We start from the raw sequence: 20,785 nt of genomic DNA, 5'->3' as shown, positions 1-20,785 counted from the left end.
GTGGAATTCCATGTACACCTTGTCTGCTAGAACTTTGCACCCAGCTGTTATGTGCTGGATTATATCAAGGATATCTTTTCAGTCTGCATCTTGCACGGTCTCTTATACTATACTGTAGAGTAGACCTTAGCACTTCTTGCTTCTGTGCCGTGTGCCTTAGCTACTATATTGTTCTTCATTTCACCATGTTAGGACTTCTCTTTTTCAGTCCTGCCTTCAATGTGTTGGTGGTATGTGACATGGATGGTCTTGTCTTTTGATTGTGATTTCACCCGGTTCTCATCTTGCAGATTTGGTGTAATCACTAAAAAATAATCCCAGGGTGTCATGTTTGCCATAGAATTTTTGAGCTCTTAAACGCAACAAATTGTTTAAATAATGAAAAATATATTTTTTGTTGTTACTTGAGATCCAGGTGACCATCTTTATTCATATTAAGAAGGAGATCAAGTCCATTTCAATGAGGTAGAATTATCTTAATTACATTAGCATATCTAAAGAATATTGATATAGTTGAACAAAGAAGATAAACTCAATAAAAGAATTAGGGTCTTTTTTCCCCAGCTCATCAGTATAAGCTCAAGGCCTTTGATGTCAGACTTGAATTAGCTTGCCATGAAACTAAAATTAATTACATGATGGAGACTGCATTTAGAATAAGCAATGAGGGACAATTCGGGGCAACAAGAAGAGATTGTCTACATGCTTCACTGATTATAATAACCACAGCAGGGCTTTCCCTGTCAAACACACCTTAGAGATCCCTCTCTCTCCCTCTGTTTTCTTCTTCCCCCTTAATAGTCAATAGACTATTTATGTTTTTTTCTGCAGGCTCCTGCTTTTCCATTAACTGTCTGTCGCATACATTTCATAGATTTCCTGTAGCATTCCTGCAGCATCTTAAAACTTGTTTCAAGATGCTGTATAGTTTTTGGACACTCCATTTTCTTAAGGATTATTTCATATGGATGAGATGAATTTGGTGTAAGCTATCCGAAAGATCAATATTTGGCTAATTTCCAGCATTGTTACAAACCTAGCCTTCAGTGGGCTGGAAATACAGCTGGAAGATGCTTTACAAAGGAAGCAGAGGCGGAATTTATGGGAGGTTCATGTAAACTTGTACAAGCTTCCAGAACTGCTCGGAGACTAGCTCTTTATCTGAGCAACTATAGTCCTATAGTGCAGAAAACACTGGTAGGAAACTAAAATAATACATGTGCACCATGGTGAAATGGGCTAAGACTGTATAAATCAATATATTTACCTAATACAGAAATAACAAATGGCAGGAAGTCTTTACTGTACACTTATTCAAAGTGTCACTTAATAGTACTATTTATTGGGAATACAGCATTTTTTTTTTATTCTTTTATTCATTAGCACACAATAAAGTGGAATTTGGATTGGACAAGTGAAGCATTATTCAAAAGTATTGATCTCAATTATTTTATACTTCAAAGCCCTTATAGTTAATTGATAAATAGCAAAAAACAAAATTTGAGCTGTAGCTTGTAGATCAGCAACAGTTACCAGCCACTATAGTTAGTGTGGAGTACGAAGAGTACCTCAGTCACACCCATGTGGTTAAAACGCATTGATAAATACACCAAAGACTGAAAGAAGATATTGTATTTATAAAGATTGCGTCAAAGACATAACCGATTTTTTCCCTTACTTTTGTCAAATAATTCATACAAAACTTATAAAATTTTAGGCCAGTCTGGTTGTCTTCGATTTAAGCTTTTTTTCTGGTGGCCGTGACCCGATCACATTGAATTTACACATCCCTTACCAATATTAGTTATATTGGCCCAAAGCCAAAAGTTTTCTATATTTCAAAGCAATCTGGGAAAGCCAAGCCAAGCTTTGTAAGTTTCTGACAGCTGCATTTACAACATTTAGGTTGACTACAGGTGGATGTAAATAGGCCCACCAAAAAAAAAAAAACTGCTCCCTAGTTTGACCTCAAAAGTAGTAAGACCAGATTATCAGGAATTAATAGATCTCCGCAATTTCCAGATGTCTGAAAGTGTCCCATTTATCTGTTAGAATATCATGAAGCATAGTCATCACGATAATGTTCAGACACCACAATGTTTGGGAAAAGACTTCTGCAGAGATAACCTTGTTTTGTTAAAGAATCTGCAAACCAATTCCAAAAAAAAGTACATTTTTAAGATTTCTGCTAAAATGTATAGGAAAGTTAGCCTTGTGAGACCATCCTGTTCTCGCAAGCTTTCAGGATTTCACTCGCTAATTAGTCTGGAGACTCTCCGTTAAGGAAAATTTGGAGCCGTTCACCAAACGAACGTCCAATCAGCGTTGGCTTTGAGGCGGGTTGAGGTGTGATGCAACGAAAAGTGCGACAGTTCAGTCTAAAGAACATGGCGGCTTCAGCCGATGAAACTAGCGTTAGCGTGGCTATCGAGCAAGTTTTATCGGAATTACAGAGTATTTCTTCAGTGAAAGAAGGGCAAAACACTGCTCTGGAGGCTTTTCTCAGAGGAAAGTGTGTTTTTGCTCTTCTCCCGATGGGTTTTGGCAAGAGTAGCCTGGCTTGTGGTTGTGTTTTCTTCGTCGGTCTGTTAGTACGTCATATGTTTCGTTGATCTGATTGGTTTATTTGGCCCGTCTATCACCAACATAGGCCAATCAGCTAACCAGTATTTCCGCCCCTTCCTAAAATTACTGCAACGGAAGGTTTCCAGGTTATAGGAAAGTTATAGGAAAGTGGCATCATCTACATTACTGATATGAGCTAAAGCTACTCCGAAAAATATGGAGCTTGTTCAACCTGATTTCAGTCAGATATAGAGCCTACAATAATCTCATCAAATGTCATTGCCAGATGAATGTAATATATAGATGGTCTCTAAATCTCTGGCTTATTCATTGACCTCTATTTCTATGTAAAGATCACACACAAGCATCTATAATATTGACCATGTGTGGATTTAACATTATCCCTCAGGAATTGGTGATAAAGGCTTACAATTTTCCACAAAGACTCCATCTCATCATCCACCACCCAAAACACACAGCTCCCCCCAAATATACTGTAGGTCTATGATGGTAGTAATTATGAATTCAAAAACGTTCAACAGCCTTTTTGGTTGGAAATTAATTATTGCACAAAGGTCAGAGTTTATAAATCAAACTTGCCTTTTATTCTGAAATCTGTATTTTTATACATATTTTATGGTTTGATGCATTTTTTTTACAAGCATTAAAAAGTTATAAGTAAGCCAGTTATTTTCTTTTTAAAATATCAGATTATAAAACCACTATTTAACAGTTTTTATACCATTTTATATCTATTAAAGGAGTAATCTAAGAGAAAAGCAGCTGCACTCGCCAACACTTAATTCACTCAAAATAACCTGGGGAATAACAGAGAGGGTTAGGGATATGAAATTAATAAAGATAAAGCTATTGAGCTGGAAATAGAAGGAGGACATATCAGCAGTGTTGTGCATCATAATTTACAGTGAAGGGTGGCAGAACTCCCTCAGGTAAAGTCAAATACACTTAGTAGGTACCCTCGGGTTTAGGGTGGGCATCTTTTGAGGGTGATAAAGAAAACAGTTCATTTCCTAAAACTCTGTTCTCCTTTAAATTTCCATAATTTTGTAAAGAAGTGACTTTTTTGTAAGAATATTAATTACAGAACCCTACAACGTATTTATTTCAGCAGAGAAATTGCAAACGCATCAATACAAAAAAAAAGTTATATTTAATGTAGAATGACCACTTAACATATTTCACATTGGCCCTGATCTGCAATTTCCCAGTAGAGCATTGATGCCTCCCTTCTACTGGGTACTTCATTAAAACATGAAGCGACTCTGTGCTGCCCTAGTGACTGCTTCTTTTCCTGACATTGCATTAAAGGCAGCTAAACTTTAAAAATAATGAGGCTACAAACCTAACCTCAGCCTGACTCTTGCTAGAGTAACAATCTATCATCTAGAAAGCATCTATGCAACTGCAACGATACACCAGTTTATCCAATCAACTTATACAATAACATGCCACTAAATACCAACACAGCCTTTAGACTAAATTAGCATTAAATGCATTGGTTAGTCTGTCAAATCTGAGTCATATATTTCTCCAGACCTAGATCATAAATATATTCTTACAATATGAATTGATTGGGTTTTATGTAAGACCACAAATTGAGTTGCTACCCACTAAACATAAGATGTCTAACTGACGTTAAAATCATATCCATATCAGGTGTGTCAATGGATGACTAATTATGATATCTACATGTCGTACAAACAAGGTCAGTGTTTGAAAGTCTGACTAACGATGTCCAATTTTGGACATCATAAAGACATCCAATACCAGAATACCAGTTTAGACAGCTTGTTTTTAATTTCCTAATATACCCACTGCACAAAGGCACATCTACCTGACATATTTTCTTGCACATCTATTGTTGGAACAACCTAAAATGCCAGATTTTTTTTTGGGGGGGGGGGGCTTTACGGCACTAGTGGCTCGAGGGGGAGAGATATGTGGCAAAGGACCACAGGCCGGATTCAAACCCGGGTCGGCTGCATCAAGGACTAAAGGGCTGGTTATACTCCCTCAGCAGTGAGTCGCAGTGAGCTTGTCGCAGGCATGATGCAGACATTTTTGATTTATACTCAATATCGAAGCGTGGTCTGCACTACGTTTATTCCATGCCACAATGCAAAAGGGGAAATCAGGAACTTGCTGTGGGTGGGTAAGTTGGTCCAACAACGGAGAGACAGGAGGGCGAAAAAGAGCGGGGATCCAGGTGGAAAAAAGGGTCCCAGCGTACTTGCGCACCTCGCTCTTCTAGCTGGTCCAACTTCACGAGTCGTTTTCCGCACTCGCGGTCATACAAACAAAACAAGCCGGTAAGGTACCAAACAGGGGATATGCATGAGTAGAGCTGATGTAGATTTGACCAATCAGAGGCCTCCTGTTTGCGGCACTGTCTGCGGTCACGTAAAATTTGGGATAGGTGCAGCAGAGTGTCTGCGGAGGGGGTGGGGATGTCTCTGTGTTCACCACGACACCGACGCAGACCACCTATGCCCACAAAATACCAGATGACACATTTTTTCCACATTTACCGTATTTCTAATTTAGCCCCATATAGGACTACTAAACTTAAATGCAAACATTGAAACAATCTGCTCAATGGCCCACTTTGCAAAGACAAAGACACGCCTTTTCTACTGCCAGTTAATATTGGTCCCCTTAAAGTTCAAAGTGCAATGCCAATCAACACATTTTGTCCAACATCTAAATCAGCTCTAATTTCGACCTATAGAGGACTGCTAAATGTAGTGCAAATCTGGCCACTGAAGACCACTTCAAAATTACTATATTTTGTCATTAAACTAAATAAATTTATTTATTAATATGGTCACTCACACTGAGCCTGGTTCTGCTGGAGGTTTCTTTCTGTTAAAAGGGATCTTTTCCTCCCCACTGTCGCAACAAGCATGCTTAGTGTGAGGGATTGCTGAAAAGTAATTGAGTAAATTTTATCACCTGACTTATCTTAAATGGCCAACTTTGAATCAGTTTGACTCTATGATCTGGTTGAATTGTCTTTTTATGAATTTGCGCTATATATATAAACTGAATTTAACTGAATTGAGTATGTGTGTCCTTTCGGTTGCTTTCATATCCAGAGGTCGTAACAGCAAGTAATTACAGCCTGTTCACAGGCTTGGAAGGGTTTTTGTGCCAAATGACACCAGGAATCAAATTCAGGTCACTGGCATTGCAGCGAAATGCTTAAACCTTTTCACCACGGGTGAAAATACAGATGTTAGTTCATTAAAATGAAATACCACTTACTGAATATAAAGAATATTGCTATACAAATAATAAGTTTACCATTTAATGAAAATATAAATTGGCTGGCAGTATGGATCTGCCAATTTTTTGCCTCCTGCCTTAAAAAAAAAGAAGAAAAGCAGTATGATTCTATGCAACTCTGATTGGCTGAGGTACCAGGTGATCATCATTCAACCAATTAGTGACACCCTTGCTGACAAGCATGGCTCCATTGATGTACCAAGGCTCAATCCAAATATCTAAATCTAATTGTGCCAGCCCAAGTTATTGTGGCTGTCAACAGTTTTGTGTTAATCCAATAATTATTGTTCCTCGTTCATAGTTACCAATACAATGTGGCCCCACCATCACATTTTGGGTATCATTAATTTGCTCTTAAGCAGTGGTAAGGCAGTAATAAAAGATTATAAGAATACTTAATGCAGAAAGAATACACACTGCAGAGCATTTAAATTATAAAAGAAATTGAGGTGGAGGACCCAAACTCCCTCAGGAATGACAGGCCACATTATGTAGATGAGGATGTGTGCATACTGTCATATTTTCATATATGCATGTTTTCTGTATATTTGATGTGAAGAAGTCTACTCAAGCAATGCGGATTGTAATAGTTTCATATATTTTTGTGCATATTTTCTGGACCATATGAAGTGATCAAGACCTAAATTCAAATACAATGGGATGGCAAACCAATGAACAGGCCTCTCATGCTCTTAACCCCTAGAATGACCAATTTTTGACAGGTTTAGGAGGAAATCCCTTTTTATGTTGGGCCAGGTTGGGTGTTAGCTTATTTTTTACCTTTAAATATATAATTGTTTGAACTCTTTTATTTACTCTAAGTATATTTGTTTGAAATCAAAATAGGCATACCACAAAAACAAAAAACAAAACAAAACAGTGACAGGAATGGCCAATTCATTTTCAAAGCAATGGATTATTGTGTGCAGAATGTGTCAAACTTTACTCACAAAAACACCATAAAGCTGACATTAAAATATAGATGAATACAACCACTTGTTTTTGTTTTTTGGTTTACGTTATCAGAAGAATCACAAATAAATATCTGTGCCATTTCGGAAAAGCAATTAGTTCATAATATGTTAACTCAATGTGGAGGACATACTGTAGATCTTTAGCTCTACTAAAGAATCTCACACCCCTACAACCCACTTTAACTAAACAGTTTTATTTTAATGTATAAAGAACAAGCACTCAAATCTATAGTAGCTCCTTGGAGGCTTTAAAGATTCTGAGTTGGGCGCAGGAGGATTAGGATCCCCTCAGTCTTCTGTGTCCATACAGTAACTGTAAAACTGTAAAGAGAAACTAACACAGCATCACTTCTCCTGGTTGCTCCTCTGAAGGATTCCCCTCGAATAATACAGCAAGTCAATTTGACTAACATAAAAGGTAGCACTAACAAGTGCGAGCTGCTGATAAGAAAAGCCTGCAGAGACTCGGATGGAGGAACGAAAAGTGGAAAAGTGGAACCCAGTCAACTATAAAATGCCAAATCGTTACACAAGAGAGATGGCAGGACTCCATATTAGCAGCCATGAAAAAAGATAATCACCAGGGAGTTGCATTCTCTAATACCATAATTGCATCATGAGAAGCAACATAGAATATCCACCACTTCCTGATTAGCTTGTAGGGTTCTAAAACACGCATCCCTGTTGAATAAATTAGGTTTTTACTTTCCTTATCTTATTTACAGTTGTCTGATGTTTTTTTCTACATTATAACCTATATGACTGTTATCAAGAGACTTTAGAACATCCTGTCTCTGCTACCTCATTCAACAAGCAGGGAATAACTGCTTTTATTAGATTTTAGAAGAAATTTTTGATCCCAGTAGCAACCTAGAAAAGAAATTAGTCTGGGCTTTATTGGCTCAGACACAAAGGCGAGCAGATTAAAAAGAAGTGAGATGATTGAACTTCTCTTTATGCCGTGGTGTGTCCTTTGTGCCAGGCTGCACTGTCACTTTGATGCTATCTGTGTCATTTGAGCCTTATTCGGTGCCTTGGGTGCCTCACACAAAGGATTATGATGCACCAGCAGAGGCCTTGAATGGGCTTGAGTAGAATTCTCCTTTTGACTCACTTCAAGTGTCACTCATTATCAAAGTACATCAATGCAGGGAAAGACTCAGTAATGAACTGTATGTCATATCAAGATAGAATAAGCCGGCCAATTGAATTTTAATACATTAAAACTAATTGATATCTGAAAAATTAGCCTGCACTGAGACGGTTATTCAATTTCTGTAAAAAAAAAAAAAAAAAAAGCATATGTGGCTGCTATTTCTGCATTATTTCGGAATCAAATTTATTCAACTCAGTTTTTAGATTGGGAATGAACCAAAATCCAACACCTTAAAAAGCTAGAAAAGCACAAACTCTAAAACAGAGGTCACGGATTAGTGGACCACGGTCCGAATCCGGACCCACCTGCAGGCTAATCCGGACCCAACCTGATTTAAAACATTTATAAATTACTGAATGTTGTCCGACAACAATGTCTAACCTCACTTGCGCCACTTCTCCTATTAATAGGATAAAGCCCTCCGGAGCGTCTGGGACCAGACTGCAGGTGATATTTAGGGATATTTAGGTGAAATTACCCAGTGAACTCTGTCAGTCTGGGGGCCACTGCTGTGAGCTACCTTTAGACACAGCAGGCAAACCTGTGGCAAGCTGGTCAATGGGAAAGAAGGAGAAGACAATAAGAGAAAGTAAGCAGAGAAAATGTGGACTGCTGGAAGAACGGCTGTGAACTGATGACAGAAAAGTTTAATGGCGTGCTGAAAGATGACCCTGCACATTTTAGGTATGTTTGGCTCAACCTGCTGCTGTGAAGCAGGATTCCCTGCCATGACCATAATCAAAATAAATATTGATCCAAGCTCACAATAGGGGGTTTTCAGGTGACGTCCCGCTCACGTGACTACTCAGCGCGTCCGCCATATTGGGTGGCAGCCTTAGGCAGTATTGACAGTGAAAAATGGTGAAATCGTGTGTAATTGTTGGTTGCACGGCCCATGGAGGTGGAGATCAACGCTCTTTCTATCGCATGCCAGCCGTAATCGTAAATCAATGTGAAAAACAAAACAGCTATCTGAACAACGGCGTCACCTATGGCTGACACGGATATCCAGGTCCAATTTGGACGGTGTTAAGCTGGAATACGCCAGAGTCTGCAGTGCTCACTTTGTCACAGGTAATTAACTGTCAAGCATTTAAAACATGTAAGAATATATTAATAATAGGGCTTGGGCATCATGACGTATTACTTTCCGTGGCCGCAATGTTGACTGCCTCCGCCGCCGCTACTCAGACTACTGCCTATGACTACCGCGTACTGGACTCCCTCTCTCAGCCGTGTTTTAATTTGATTAATTTCACCTTAACTTGATTTCAACCAGCGGGGAAAGGCTCAAATATGTGAGAAACCCAGAGGGTTTAGGGAGGTTTGGCAGTTAACGTTACTAACCAAACCTTTGAAACACATAGCAGCTAGTTAAAAGTACATTACATGCCTGAGTGGTTGTTAGCACTAACGGTTAGCACTGTTTGCTGGCTTTATGAGCTGCAGCTCCTGAACCCATCCATTCGTAAACTGCACATGAGACTCCAAGGACTTGTAGCTTTGGAACTGTTCGCGCACCGCCGGCCGTTAGCCAGCTAGCATAGCGAGCCCTGCGTCGGATTGTTTACATTTTTACCATCTTATTAAAACTCACCCGTCCATGTATGATGGCGATTTCCTTCATGTACATCACTTTGACATCTCGTACCCAACCAGATGTGAACTGGTTGTGAGCCTCTAGACCCTTGTACGCTCTCATTTCCTCAAGAGTGTGCAGAGGGTTTTCACTGAACACCGGGTAATGAACTATGTCGCCGTGCTCTACATTTGGCCAATCATCTGGATTAGTGCTAAACAAGGCACCGTGGAGGGCATAGGGGTCCATATGGTCGATCACGGAACATTTCCTCAGATATGTTCCATGATCTGGTGGCTCTAGCGTGCTGGTGTACTTATCCATTCGCGACATGATATATATGATATACGATAATATGCCACCCAAGATGGCGGACCGGACGCTGGCCAGTGACGTCACTGAAAACCCCCTATTGAGCATCTTGATATGTGCTTGAGAATAGCTTTGTCGCCAATCGAACCATATTTAAAAAACTTTCAGGGCAGCGAAAAGCCCACCTCTCTCATTAAGCCATAACAAAAAAAAGTTGGTTTAGGTGTTTTATAAAATATGTGAATCATAAAATTGTCTATATACCAAACAGAACGATTTTTGTTCTCTACTTCAAAAACAATTTAGATTCTAAAATGGAAAAATTTTCTATTTTTTTTTATATCTTTTTATTTAAAAATTCAATGTAAAATGGATGCATAAAAACCTAATTTTATTTCTGTGTTAAACTCTGTTTAAAGTAACAGATTATAATTAAAAATGTCTCCGGACATTTACTGGTTGATGATTTTCTTTAATCAGACCCAGCTGTTTTTTTAATTGGTTACCCCTGATCTAAAGGAATAGAGTGATAATGGTCAGAGTAGTTGAACCCTGCTCACAAGACAGCATGAAAAAGATGGAGGAGGTGAAAATGGAGGAGGATGAACAGCATCTTGCAAGGCTCCCATGATTGGAGTAATTTGCACACCAGGGAGCAAAAGAGAAACCTTTGAGTGGGTGGTTAGGAAAGTTGATGTCTGATCACTACCTCTATTAGTAAAGAAAAAACGTACAAGATGTACAAGGATTGCTTGTAGAGAGCAAGCAGGCCAAGGAAATGTAATATGCTCCTTCTAGCCTGGAACATTTTAACGACTGTTCAGCCCAGGCGAACCATAATTTACAGGACAAAAATATTTTTATCAAAGGAAAATTTGACAACTTTTAGGTAAAAAAAATAGAGATGAACGATTAGATTGCGAATAATGTAGCAGGGAGAATTTTTATTCATCAATCTTAAAGGAACAGTTAAAAGTATTTCGTCAGTAGGCTAATAAGTGGATAGTCTACTAAAAGATTAAAAGAGTGAAATGACAAAATGAAGTTGGCTGTTGGGAACTATTCTTAAATGAAAAAATTAAAACAAGTCAGTTTTTTTCTGTATAACATGGGAGCACCATCTGTTACTCTTTTGACAATACTGCTGTTTTGGAACAAACTATGGGGCAAGCTATAAGAGCTAGCATTTCTACAGATAAAATAAAATAAAATAAATATATAATGAAATAAGAAAAGTTTCCTCTAAATCCCTTAGAATTAACAGTGAATAAGATGGCCATGCCTGGCTGTGCTCTGAGTATTAGGAACATAAAAGCAGACTGTAGTTCTGATGGATTCTCCTGTCTAAAAGAGGACCTCTACTTCCACAGTGTTTCTCCTGCTGATTGATTTGTATAACTGCTGTAGGACAGAGTAAAGTGGAAAGCAAAGAAGCTCCATCTCTGCTGGGTGGGGTCTTTTGACTCCCTGACTGTTAAGCTTAATGAAGCCTGGTTGAAGAGAAATAGTCAATAACAGCGACTATATACCGAAGAGATCCATCTTCAAAATTAGAACAAATTATTCATTCCACTTCTTTGGCAAGTTTCAAGAGGTTTCAATTCTGGATAATGAAATGCATGCAATATAAACCAAAACAACAGACAATAAAAAACAAACTAATATCGCATTACACTAAAAAAAAGTGTTTATGTAGATCTTAAATAAATGATTTTGTACATTATTTGTTTTATATACATACATCCTAGCTGTGTAGAAAACTGTAGACATAAATAGCAACATATCAATAATTCAAAACTACCAAAAACTAGAATATAACAATATGGTGCTCTTACTGATGTGTAGAGATGGCCCTCCCCGTTCATTGCGATGTATAACCCTGTCTTCACTGATTGAATGGCGACGACTCGGAGGCCCACAGGAATAAGGTTAAACAATGCTGCAAAACAGACAAATAGAAACATATGAATAAAAGTACTTTTATATTTTTTATTTCAGTTGTGTAAATCTGATTTATAAAGCTGAATATAGGCTGCAGAGCATTAGCACTTAAGCATAACCTTAGTAGTAGTAGTTGTATCTGGAACTTCCACTGCTGCATAGCATTAAAGTATTGTAAGTATAATACATTTTTAGCTATTTGCCTTTTTTCCTATTTTTAAAATAGATTAAAATTGTATTAGCAACTATTTAGTTCTTATTTAGTTTAGTATTCAAATTGTTTTTTTGTTTTTTTTTTATTGACATCTAATGCCATGTAAAGATAAAAAGGGAATTATCTAAATTCACATTTAGAAAATGTATCTGTGCTATTGCGGTCAAAGCTCTATCATCTAGTCATGTATTTAGTTAAATAAAGCCTGTTTTGATACATTCTGTATGTGTTAACTCAAAAGTAGAGGCTTCATATATATTATTCCTTTTCATGCAAAAAAAAAAATATTCAGCACAAAACATAGAGATATTGGTGAGTCTGAAAAATATTAAAAGTATTGCACAAAAGCCATTGTTACTTATGACAAGAGGTGAGAGTTGGATAAAAGTTTGCATCTCTAATATGACATTACTGCTCAAAATCAAAGAGAAAATGTTAAAGTTATGTCTAAGAATAAAAACAAACTACACTGAAAAAAATATTGCAATCATTTTTGGAATTTACTTAATCATATTTCGTTATTTTAACACAATTGTTTTAAAGTAACTGAGTATGATTAAGTAAATGCCAAAAACAGTTGTATTATTTTTTCAGTGTAAGATGATTAAAAGGACCAATTTGAACCTTGCATGCATCACATGCTGCTTTTCTACATAACTGCACTGCACTTAACGTATACTTATACTATACTTAACATTTACAGGTGCTGCTGAAATTAAAATCAATAAACGTGAATATACAGTGGGGTAAAAAGTCTTTAGTCAGTCATTGATTGTCTTCCTACTGAGAAAGGATTCATTCCTTTCTTTGTTTATGTTCTGTTTTCAATAATTACTCATTCAATATGTCTGTTCACTTTCTGTGTAAGTCAGCTAGAATGACTTCCAATGTTGAGGCTAAGATGACCTATGATAAACTTTCAGGTTCTGTTTTTACCTTATTTTGAAAATCTCTGTTCTGGGGTGAAGATTTTGAGAGCAGCTATGCTGCATTGGGAGGCACATCCTGAGAGAGTGTGTAGCTTGGGATAAGTAGTCTAGAAACATTAGATCAGGTCCAATTTGCCTGTTCCCACAGCTATTGTCAAAAGGCAAGAAGGTAGGCTATGGCAAAGAAAGTGGAGACTTCCTCTGTAGTTTGTTCTTATATCAGTGATTTTATTAAAACATGACTTGAACAAATTCTGTTAATGCTTAAAGATTTGTTTCTTTGTCTCTCTACACTATCTGAGAAACATACCTCCTTGGTTTAGAACTGTGTGATCAAAAACATGATCAAACAGGTCTCTAATATTCATCATAGGTACATTTCAGCTATGATATACATAATGAGAAAAATAAAATCCAGAAAATCATATTGCAACATTTTGAAAAGATTTATGTGTAATCATTTAATGTTGGGAAATAAGTATTTGTTCACATTAAAATAAGCAAGAGGTCTACCCCTCACAGACCTTTAACTGCTGTTCTTTCCTGCACTTCTTACCTGTATTATCTGCAGTTGTTTGAACTCATTTTCTGAATAAAAGACACCTGTCCACAGCTTCAAACAGTCAGACTTCAAACTCAAACATGACCAAGACCAAAGACCTGTTGAAGGACACCAGGAAGAAAATTGTAGACCTGCACCAGGCTGGGAAGAGTGAATCTACAATAGGAAAGCAGGTTGGCATCAATGAACCAATTGTGGGAGCAACTGCAAGAAAATGGAAGACCTGCAGGAGGCGGGACAAAAGTAACAGCGGCTACCATCACAATACATCAAGAGGGACTCAAATCCTGCAGGTGTGCCCCCCTGCATAAGCCAGTATGCTTAAGCAGGAAAACTTAATCTGAAGTTTGCCAGAGAGCATTTGCGTGATCCAGAAGAGGACTGGGAGAATATAATTTGGTAAAATTAAACCAAATCAAAACTGCTGGGCACAAACTCAACTCGTTGTGTTTGGAGGAAAAAGAGTGCTGAGTTGCATCCCATGAACACCACTCCTACTGTGAAGCGTGGAGGTGGAAACATTTTGCTTTGGGGCTGTGTAACTGCAAAGTGGACAGGATGACTGATCCATTTAGGAGACGTTTGAACAGGGCCATTATTGTGAGATTTAAAGTCAAAATCTCCTTACATCAGTGATAGCATTGAAGATGGAATATGGCTAGGTCTTCCAGTATGACATGGATCAAAAACTCATCACTCAGGCATTGAAAGAGTACCTCCGTAAGAAGCATTTCAAGGCTTGGGGTAGCGTTCCAGTTCTCCAGATCTCAACCCCATAGAACATTTGTGGAGGGAAAAGAAAGTCTGTGTTGCACAGCAACAGCCATAAAACATAATTGACATTTAGAGGATATCGTCATGGTTGCATGGACCAACATACCAGCTTCAGTGTCCGGAAACCTAGCTATTGTTGTCTATTACTGCCAACAAACGTATGCTACAAAATATTGAGCTTAACTCCTGTTATTGACTGAATACTTTTTTCAACATCAATTTGCTAATGTCTTTTTTTTTTCTTTTAGAAAGTTCTACAATGTGAAACATTTATTGAAAAATATTTTGAAGTGGTCAAGCTACCCTGAAATTAATGCTTATCTAACTAGTTCATATGTATCTTAACAAAAGCTTGTAACACAATAAAGGTTTGGCCCTGGGACTCACATCCTCCAAATCCAACCAGGTCTACAGTATTTTGTTGTTAAATGGCAGTCATCTCACCATTCTTTTTACTTTATTTTGCTCCATAGAGTGTCCTTCATCACCATATTATAATTGGCATAATTTTTTAATCTTTCGTTTTTGTAAAATCAGAGACCTTTAAATAAAGAGTAATGTAAATAGATGATTTAAATTTCTTTGAAGATCTATTTCCACACCATATTTGTAATAACATTAGCTTATATGCCATGAATCCTATCTATAGCTTGCTTTATCTGATCAAATGTGACATGTGCCAAACCTCCTCTTGCTGACAGCAGTAAGTGACACAATGCTGACTGTCAAGCCAGTGTTAGCACCAAGTCCAGGAATCAAATTAACCACCTTCCCTGAAGCAGCAGAAGAGCACTGCTGGAACAAGGCAATAATACCATTTTACTCTCTGTTATTCCTGCTTCTTTTTGATCAACTTTCTTCCACAGAGATAAGGATGAACTGGTGTGATTTCTATGGAACTACTGTAGTTAAAGGAGACACTTTATCATCACAGTCTTCACATTAAGGGGAACTATATTGAGCAAAGGGTTGGAGAAGACCAACAAGCAAAACGGGAAATGATTAAGCTCCACGCCAAAAAGATACATTTAAAAGAGTAGGAGTGCTGACAAAAGAGGGTTGAAATGATACAAGTTTAAAACAGTCTAGTTATGGCTACATTCTTTCTTTTTTTTCAGCAGTTTTTCTATTACTGAGAACATACATTTTTATTCTCAGAGACTAAAAGATACCACCACCGTACTCACTGGAATTACTGCTGTCATCCTTGGTCCCATCAAGAGAGCCATCTGGGTTCATTTGCAAGTAGAATCCCTGCCTGCAATATAACCTGGTCACTATACCCTTGAGCTGGGGATCTGTACAGGAAAAAGAAGAGAAAGAAAACAGTCAAGCTTCCTGTAGAAATGAAACAAGTATTTCCTGTGGAGAATAATTATTTCCAACTGGAGGTTAAAGACCTGTTATGCAGTGAAATAATATCCAAACAATGTTATTGGGAGCTCTGGAGGAGCTGCATAGATTCTGATTCTCATTGGGACTACTTAGAACTATGCACTCACAAAAATCAGGCTTGTAAGAAATAATAGAAAGAATGCTGAAACTAATCTCAAATAAATTAAGTTTGGCACAAGCTATGCAGGCAACAAATTTGTGGAAATGGCACCTGAGCCTATAGCCATGTCCAATTTGGTAATTTGGTAAAACTGCAGAACTTCAAACAGCCCATCCCTATGGTAAAATACTGTAGGTTAAAGGCAGCATCAGGATGCTTTTTCTTCACAGTGAAAATGAGGTTGCATAAATGTTGATGAGAAATCTGATGAGAATATGCCAGGGGATTGTATCAGCTCCAAGCAGATCACAAACACAAACAATGCAGCAAAAGCTGCATGGAGTAGTTTACCATCATAGCATATTCTTGTGTAACAATGTTTGAGTTAAGGTATAGGTGTAAATTCATTAGAAAATCTAGCAAAAAAATTTACTTATTTACTTATTTTGAGGTCTGTGGGATTTTGCAAAGTAGAATGCAGAAAAAAGTCCTTCTGCAAGGCATGGAATCAGGGCAAGGCTGAATACAAATCTAGGTAACATTTTTAGATTATTTGTAAAAAATAAAAAAAAAAGCTCCAAAATACCATAAAACATGATGTTGTTCCATTCCCCTCCCTCCTCTTTTTCTGTCTGCTGGCAAATCCCTAAACTACCTTTATGGGCTCATAAGCCCCACCCTGCTCAGAGCTAGACCATCCAATTTTAGACATCAGAATTAATTTGTGGCTTTCTGACTCCCTTAATGAACCCAACATCACCCTCTCTGGGATGCAAGTGTCTGCTTACCATCCCTAATCCAACTGGGGAATTAGCCATATATTTTCAGTAAATAAATATCTTCTCAGAGCCAGTGCATCTTTTATGTGTCACATCAATTGTTGATGGTTAAAATAAGTAATGTACATAATTAAGGAATAATAATATGAGGCTTTTTTTTATAAAGCTGAGTGAGGCTGTCGTTAACTTTTAATGCATTTTCTGTGAAATGAAACCAAAAAAACAGATAAATAGGTAGTGTTTACCTGATATGTTCAACATCATCCAACCCATTAAACCATCTCCCCCCACAAGCACCTGTGTATACTGTACATCATGTATCTGTATATGTGTGAGACAGAGAGATCTCAAGGGGTCTAACTGAGTTATGGCTTTTGTCTGGCTGTGCAGATCAGGGCATCCTCTACACAAATATAAAAATTGGTGACATATATCAAACCTTTCAAAAAATATATATATATATATATATTCTGCTGTGCCACCAGTTATGTTACAGATATCTGTGGCTGTTCTGCTGCTCCTAAACAATAAACAGACATCCAAAAGAAGAAATTATGTAGTTGTACTCTGCAAAAACATTTAGAGATGAAAATCAGACCAGTGTTTGTATTTAGTCTTCTTTCCTCTTTAACTGCTTCTGATCCACCATGATTAATGTAGTGGAGTCAAATGCCTTCAGAAGTCACATAACCTGATGAATAAAATCCCAATTCAGAGTAAAAAATAAAGGAATAACAAAATAAGTACACTGAAAGCACTTCATACAGTGAAATAAGAGGAAAGATAGGCAACAGGTTAGTAATTATCAGACATGCCATCCAAAACATCTAGAAATGTAGTCACAGTGCTTTAGTTAAGGGGAAACCTTTAATTGAAAAGAAATTGTGAAACTGTGGAAGACAAGAAATACAGTAATTGAAAGTCCCATTCGTAGAGGACAGTTGTGACAGAAGGTTTTTTAGTCAGACGAGGACAACTTTTGTTGCCAACATGTAAAAATGATCAAATTGGTCTTCTTTACGCTGACCATATCATTACCATCAGGTAATCTTATGGTAATGCTTTTTTTGGAGGGCCTGATCCCACCATGGAACCCGCGGACAAAAATAGCTGGGCAGCCCAGCTGGGGCCCACTCACCAGCCCAATTCCAACCCACATGGGCCCCTCATGGGTGTGTTGGCAGGGTGGTGGGTTGCCAGTTTGAGCCCCTGATCTCTCTGTCTCCATCATTTTGTCCTTGGGCAAGAAACCTCACCCACCTGGCCCGTTGTTTGTGATCAAATGGGCCTGGTGGCGCAGGCAGGGTAGCAGCCTATATGCAGCTGACTCACAGAAGCTACAATGAAGCCTAGTGTACAAACATCAGTGTGCAAATGTGTGTGAACAGGCAAATAAGAAGTCACCTGATTTGATAAAGCTTATAAGACTTTATAAAGCACTAGGACAGCTGGTCAGACTTGATTAAAAGATGAATGGGGCTAAATACAGAGCAATCATGAAACAGGGGTTGATCTAGAGGTGGGGGGGCAATCATTGGCCACCATTGTGCCCCCCCCCCCCCCCCCCCCCATCAAGTGATTTGTTGTTCACAATGGGATGTAATTCATCTCCTCTGAAACAAGAGGCTCTCTTCTTGTTTCTCTAAACCAGAGGATGGCAGCAGGGACACCATCACGTGGAATATCCTACTTTGATGTTTTAATTTTCCTATGTCAAACAAAACATGACAACAAAAATACAGCTATTAATTATTCACAACAATATACAACAATTAAAGAGGACTAAGAATATAGTTTCTCTGCTGTTATGTTGGAGTAGGCTACATAATTAGAAATAAACAACAACCGCTCAAACCATTTAATGTATACATTTTGTAGAATCATATGTTAAAATAACATGTATGTAGCTTCATTAGCAAGGGCCATGTGAAAAATATGGTCTGTCTTCAGTGATTTATTATACTCCAATGTACATTTCCAGGAAGAGCCACTTTAATTATAGAAAAATATAGAAATGTAAAAAAAAAACATGGTGAAGGAGTTGGATGTACAGCTTCCAGAAGCACAGTGAAGAGATTTAGGTGAAAGCATGAATTCCATTGAGAATATGAATTGAGAACACTTTAAAGCTGCTGTTTACAGGCTCCAGCTACTAAGACAAGTATTTATATATTTTGAAAAGATAACTGACAAAAAGCTGGTAGAGACAGACTCCAAAAATTTTTTACAGATAGTATAAAGTGTTGAATAATAGCAGATGAATACAGATTCACATCAAGCTTTTGATTTTTTTTAGTTAAAATTTTAGGAAATCATGCATATTTTTCTTCTTTTCAGAATGAATTGGTACTTTATTTTTGTGTTGGTACTCCATATCACATAAAACCAAAGGAAAATATATTGAAGTTTCTGGTTTTAACACATCAATAAGTAAAAACATGGGGGAGTTTAGGGTAAATGTAAATGTATTCAGTGGTATCATAGGGTGTAAATTGACCAATCAGGCGTATGATGTCTAGTGGTTTCTGGAATTATGTATATAATATAATTATATTTTCTCATTTATTCTCATTCCATGGGTGGAGATGGAAAATATTAGCAAAGCCAGCAACCCCTAAACAAATCCACAGAGCACTTTCCCAGAAAGACCATGTTAATGCAAACTTCAGTTTTGGTCTGCATTTCTTTTAAACAGAAGCCTCAATTCTGCAAGACCCAAGAACATTCAAGTGCTACACGGACATTTTCACATGGATTTTTAATGAGAGTACAATTCTCTCAAGCAGATCCCTTTGTGTTGATACACAAAGTTGGCAAATGTGAGATCGGTCAGGGACTTTTACTGGCTTTTAAGCAATGTGTGTGTGTGTGAGGGGGAGGGAGATTGATTCTCGAGAGCAATCTGTAATAATTAAAACTGCCTCCATGGCGGCTGGGTAGGAAGTCTTTGTGTTTGTGTGTGTGAGCATGCATGTGTGAGTTCTGTGGTGAGACAAGTTTCTTCATAGCGCTATAAATCATATGATGCTGGCTCTGTTTCCTGAGGCGGGATAGCCGGTATATCTCCCACACACAGATTCCCCCTTTAGGTTCGATCTCCGAAGTTTCACAAGCTGATTAAGTTGAACATCAGGAGAAATCTTTATAATGCAAAAACACTGAAAATCGCTCTCTATATGTAAAAATATGTTCCAGTGACAGTTAGTATTAGTAAAAATCTTAATTTTTGGAGCAGGGGACCCACCTCAGCCACACCTGTTACATTCAGTTTATTTTAACTTTAGCTATGGTGATTGTGTTTCAGTGCCACGCCTCGCTCGCACAAAACCAGTAATCTATTCACCACCTATTCCTTTACCACTATTATCTTCTCCCTTTATTCATCATTCACTATCCCTAACTCCTCCATTCTTCATACCTATCGTTTTCACCCCACATCCCTTCAAAGGAAATGTATCATTTCTTATTCATTCCTAAATTGTCTATCATCTTTCCCTTCAATGTCCATCATTTCGGATCCCTATACCATCCTCTTTTGCTGTCCTCCTTTTCCCTAACATCTCTATTGAAGAAGCCAATTTCAAACTTCACATTTTTTTCAAGAACAATGGAAATCTTTTAACATGTTGAGATTTTATTGGTTTTAGAAAAACTTACATCTAGCTTTTAGCTGTGCCACAGCATGGAAATGGCACTTTTAGGAATTCTTATAGATCTTGTGTTAACTATTGATTCTGGCAGGTCCATTGATTTAGTGCCATTAGATTTGATAGTGTTGATAATTTAACCTTGCTTTCACATATTTAAAACCATGTTGGAATCAAATGTATTGCATACAGTGGTTTGAATCACATCTGGTAGGTCTGTCTTTTTCTGTACATCTACAGTAAGTCCCTGTATATCTGATGTGGAGTGACGCAGAGTTCTATCCTAACCCTTCCATCTTGTTTTAGGGTTGTCAAAAGTATCGATACTCAAAAAAGTATCGATACTGAAACGTTGTATCCGGATACAATACTCATTTTCAAAAGTATCGATACAGCCATCTAAATTGCAGAATAGTGGAAAATGCACTTTCTGAACACTTTGTGATTGAATAATTCTGTGCATTTTTCAGTTTCAGACTTTTTTTGTAACAGGTGCAGCTGCTGAGAATTATTTTTGTTTAACTGGTTTGGCTAGTGTCATTGTTATGTCTG

At 37.7% G+C, this 20,785-nt stretch overlaps 1 protein-coding gene across 2 annotated transcripts in view; it reads right to left on the bottom strand.

Moving 5' to 3' along the window:
• fgf14 (fibroblast growth factor 14) overlaps nt 1–20,785 on the bottom strand; it is a 159,898-nt gene that overhangs the window by 39,781 nt on the left and 99,332 nt on the right. For both annotated transcript variants that reach the window (XM_038284811.1, XM_038284812.1), the window contains exons 2-3: nt 15,500–15,610; nt 11,728–11,831 (exon numbers count right to left, since the gene is read on the bottom strand). In XM_038284811.1, coding sequence (XP_038140739.1) covers nt 11,728–11,831; nt 15,500–15,610 — 215 coding nt within the window. The remainder of the gene's footprint in view (nt 1–11,727; nt 11,832–15,499; nt 15,611–20,785) is intronic.

This window comes from Cyprinodon tularosa, unplaced genomic scaffold, assembly GCF_016077235.1.
Source record: "Cyprinodon tularosa strain WSP-4 unplaced genomic scaffold, ASM1607723v1 ctg202, whole genome shotgun sequence".
Classification (NCBI taxonomy): Eukaryota; Metazoa; Chordata; class Actinopteri; order Cyprinodontiformes; family Cyprinodontidae; genus Cyprinodon; species Cyprinodon tularosa.
This window is presented reverse-complemented; position numbering and strand designations above follow the sequence as displayed.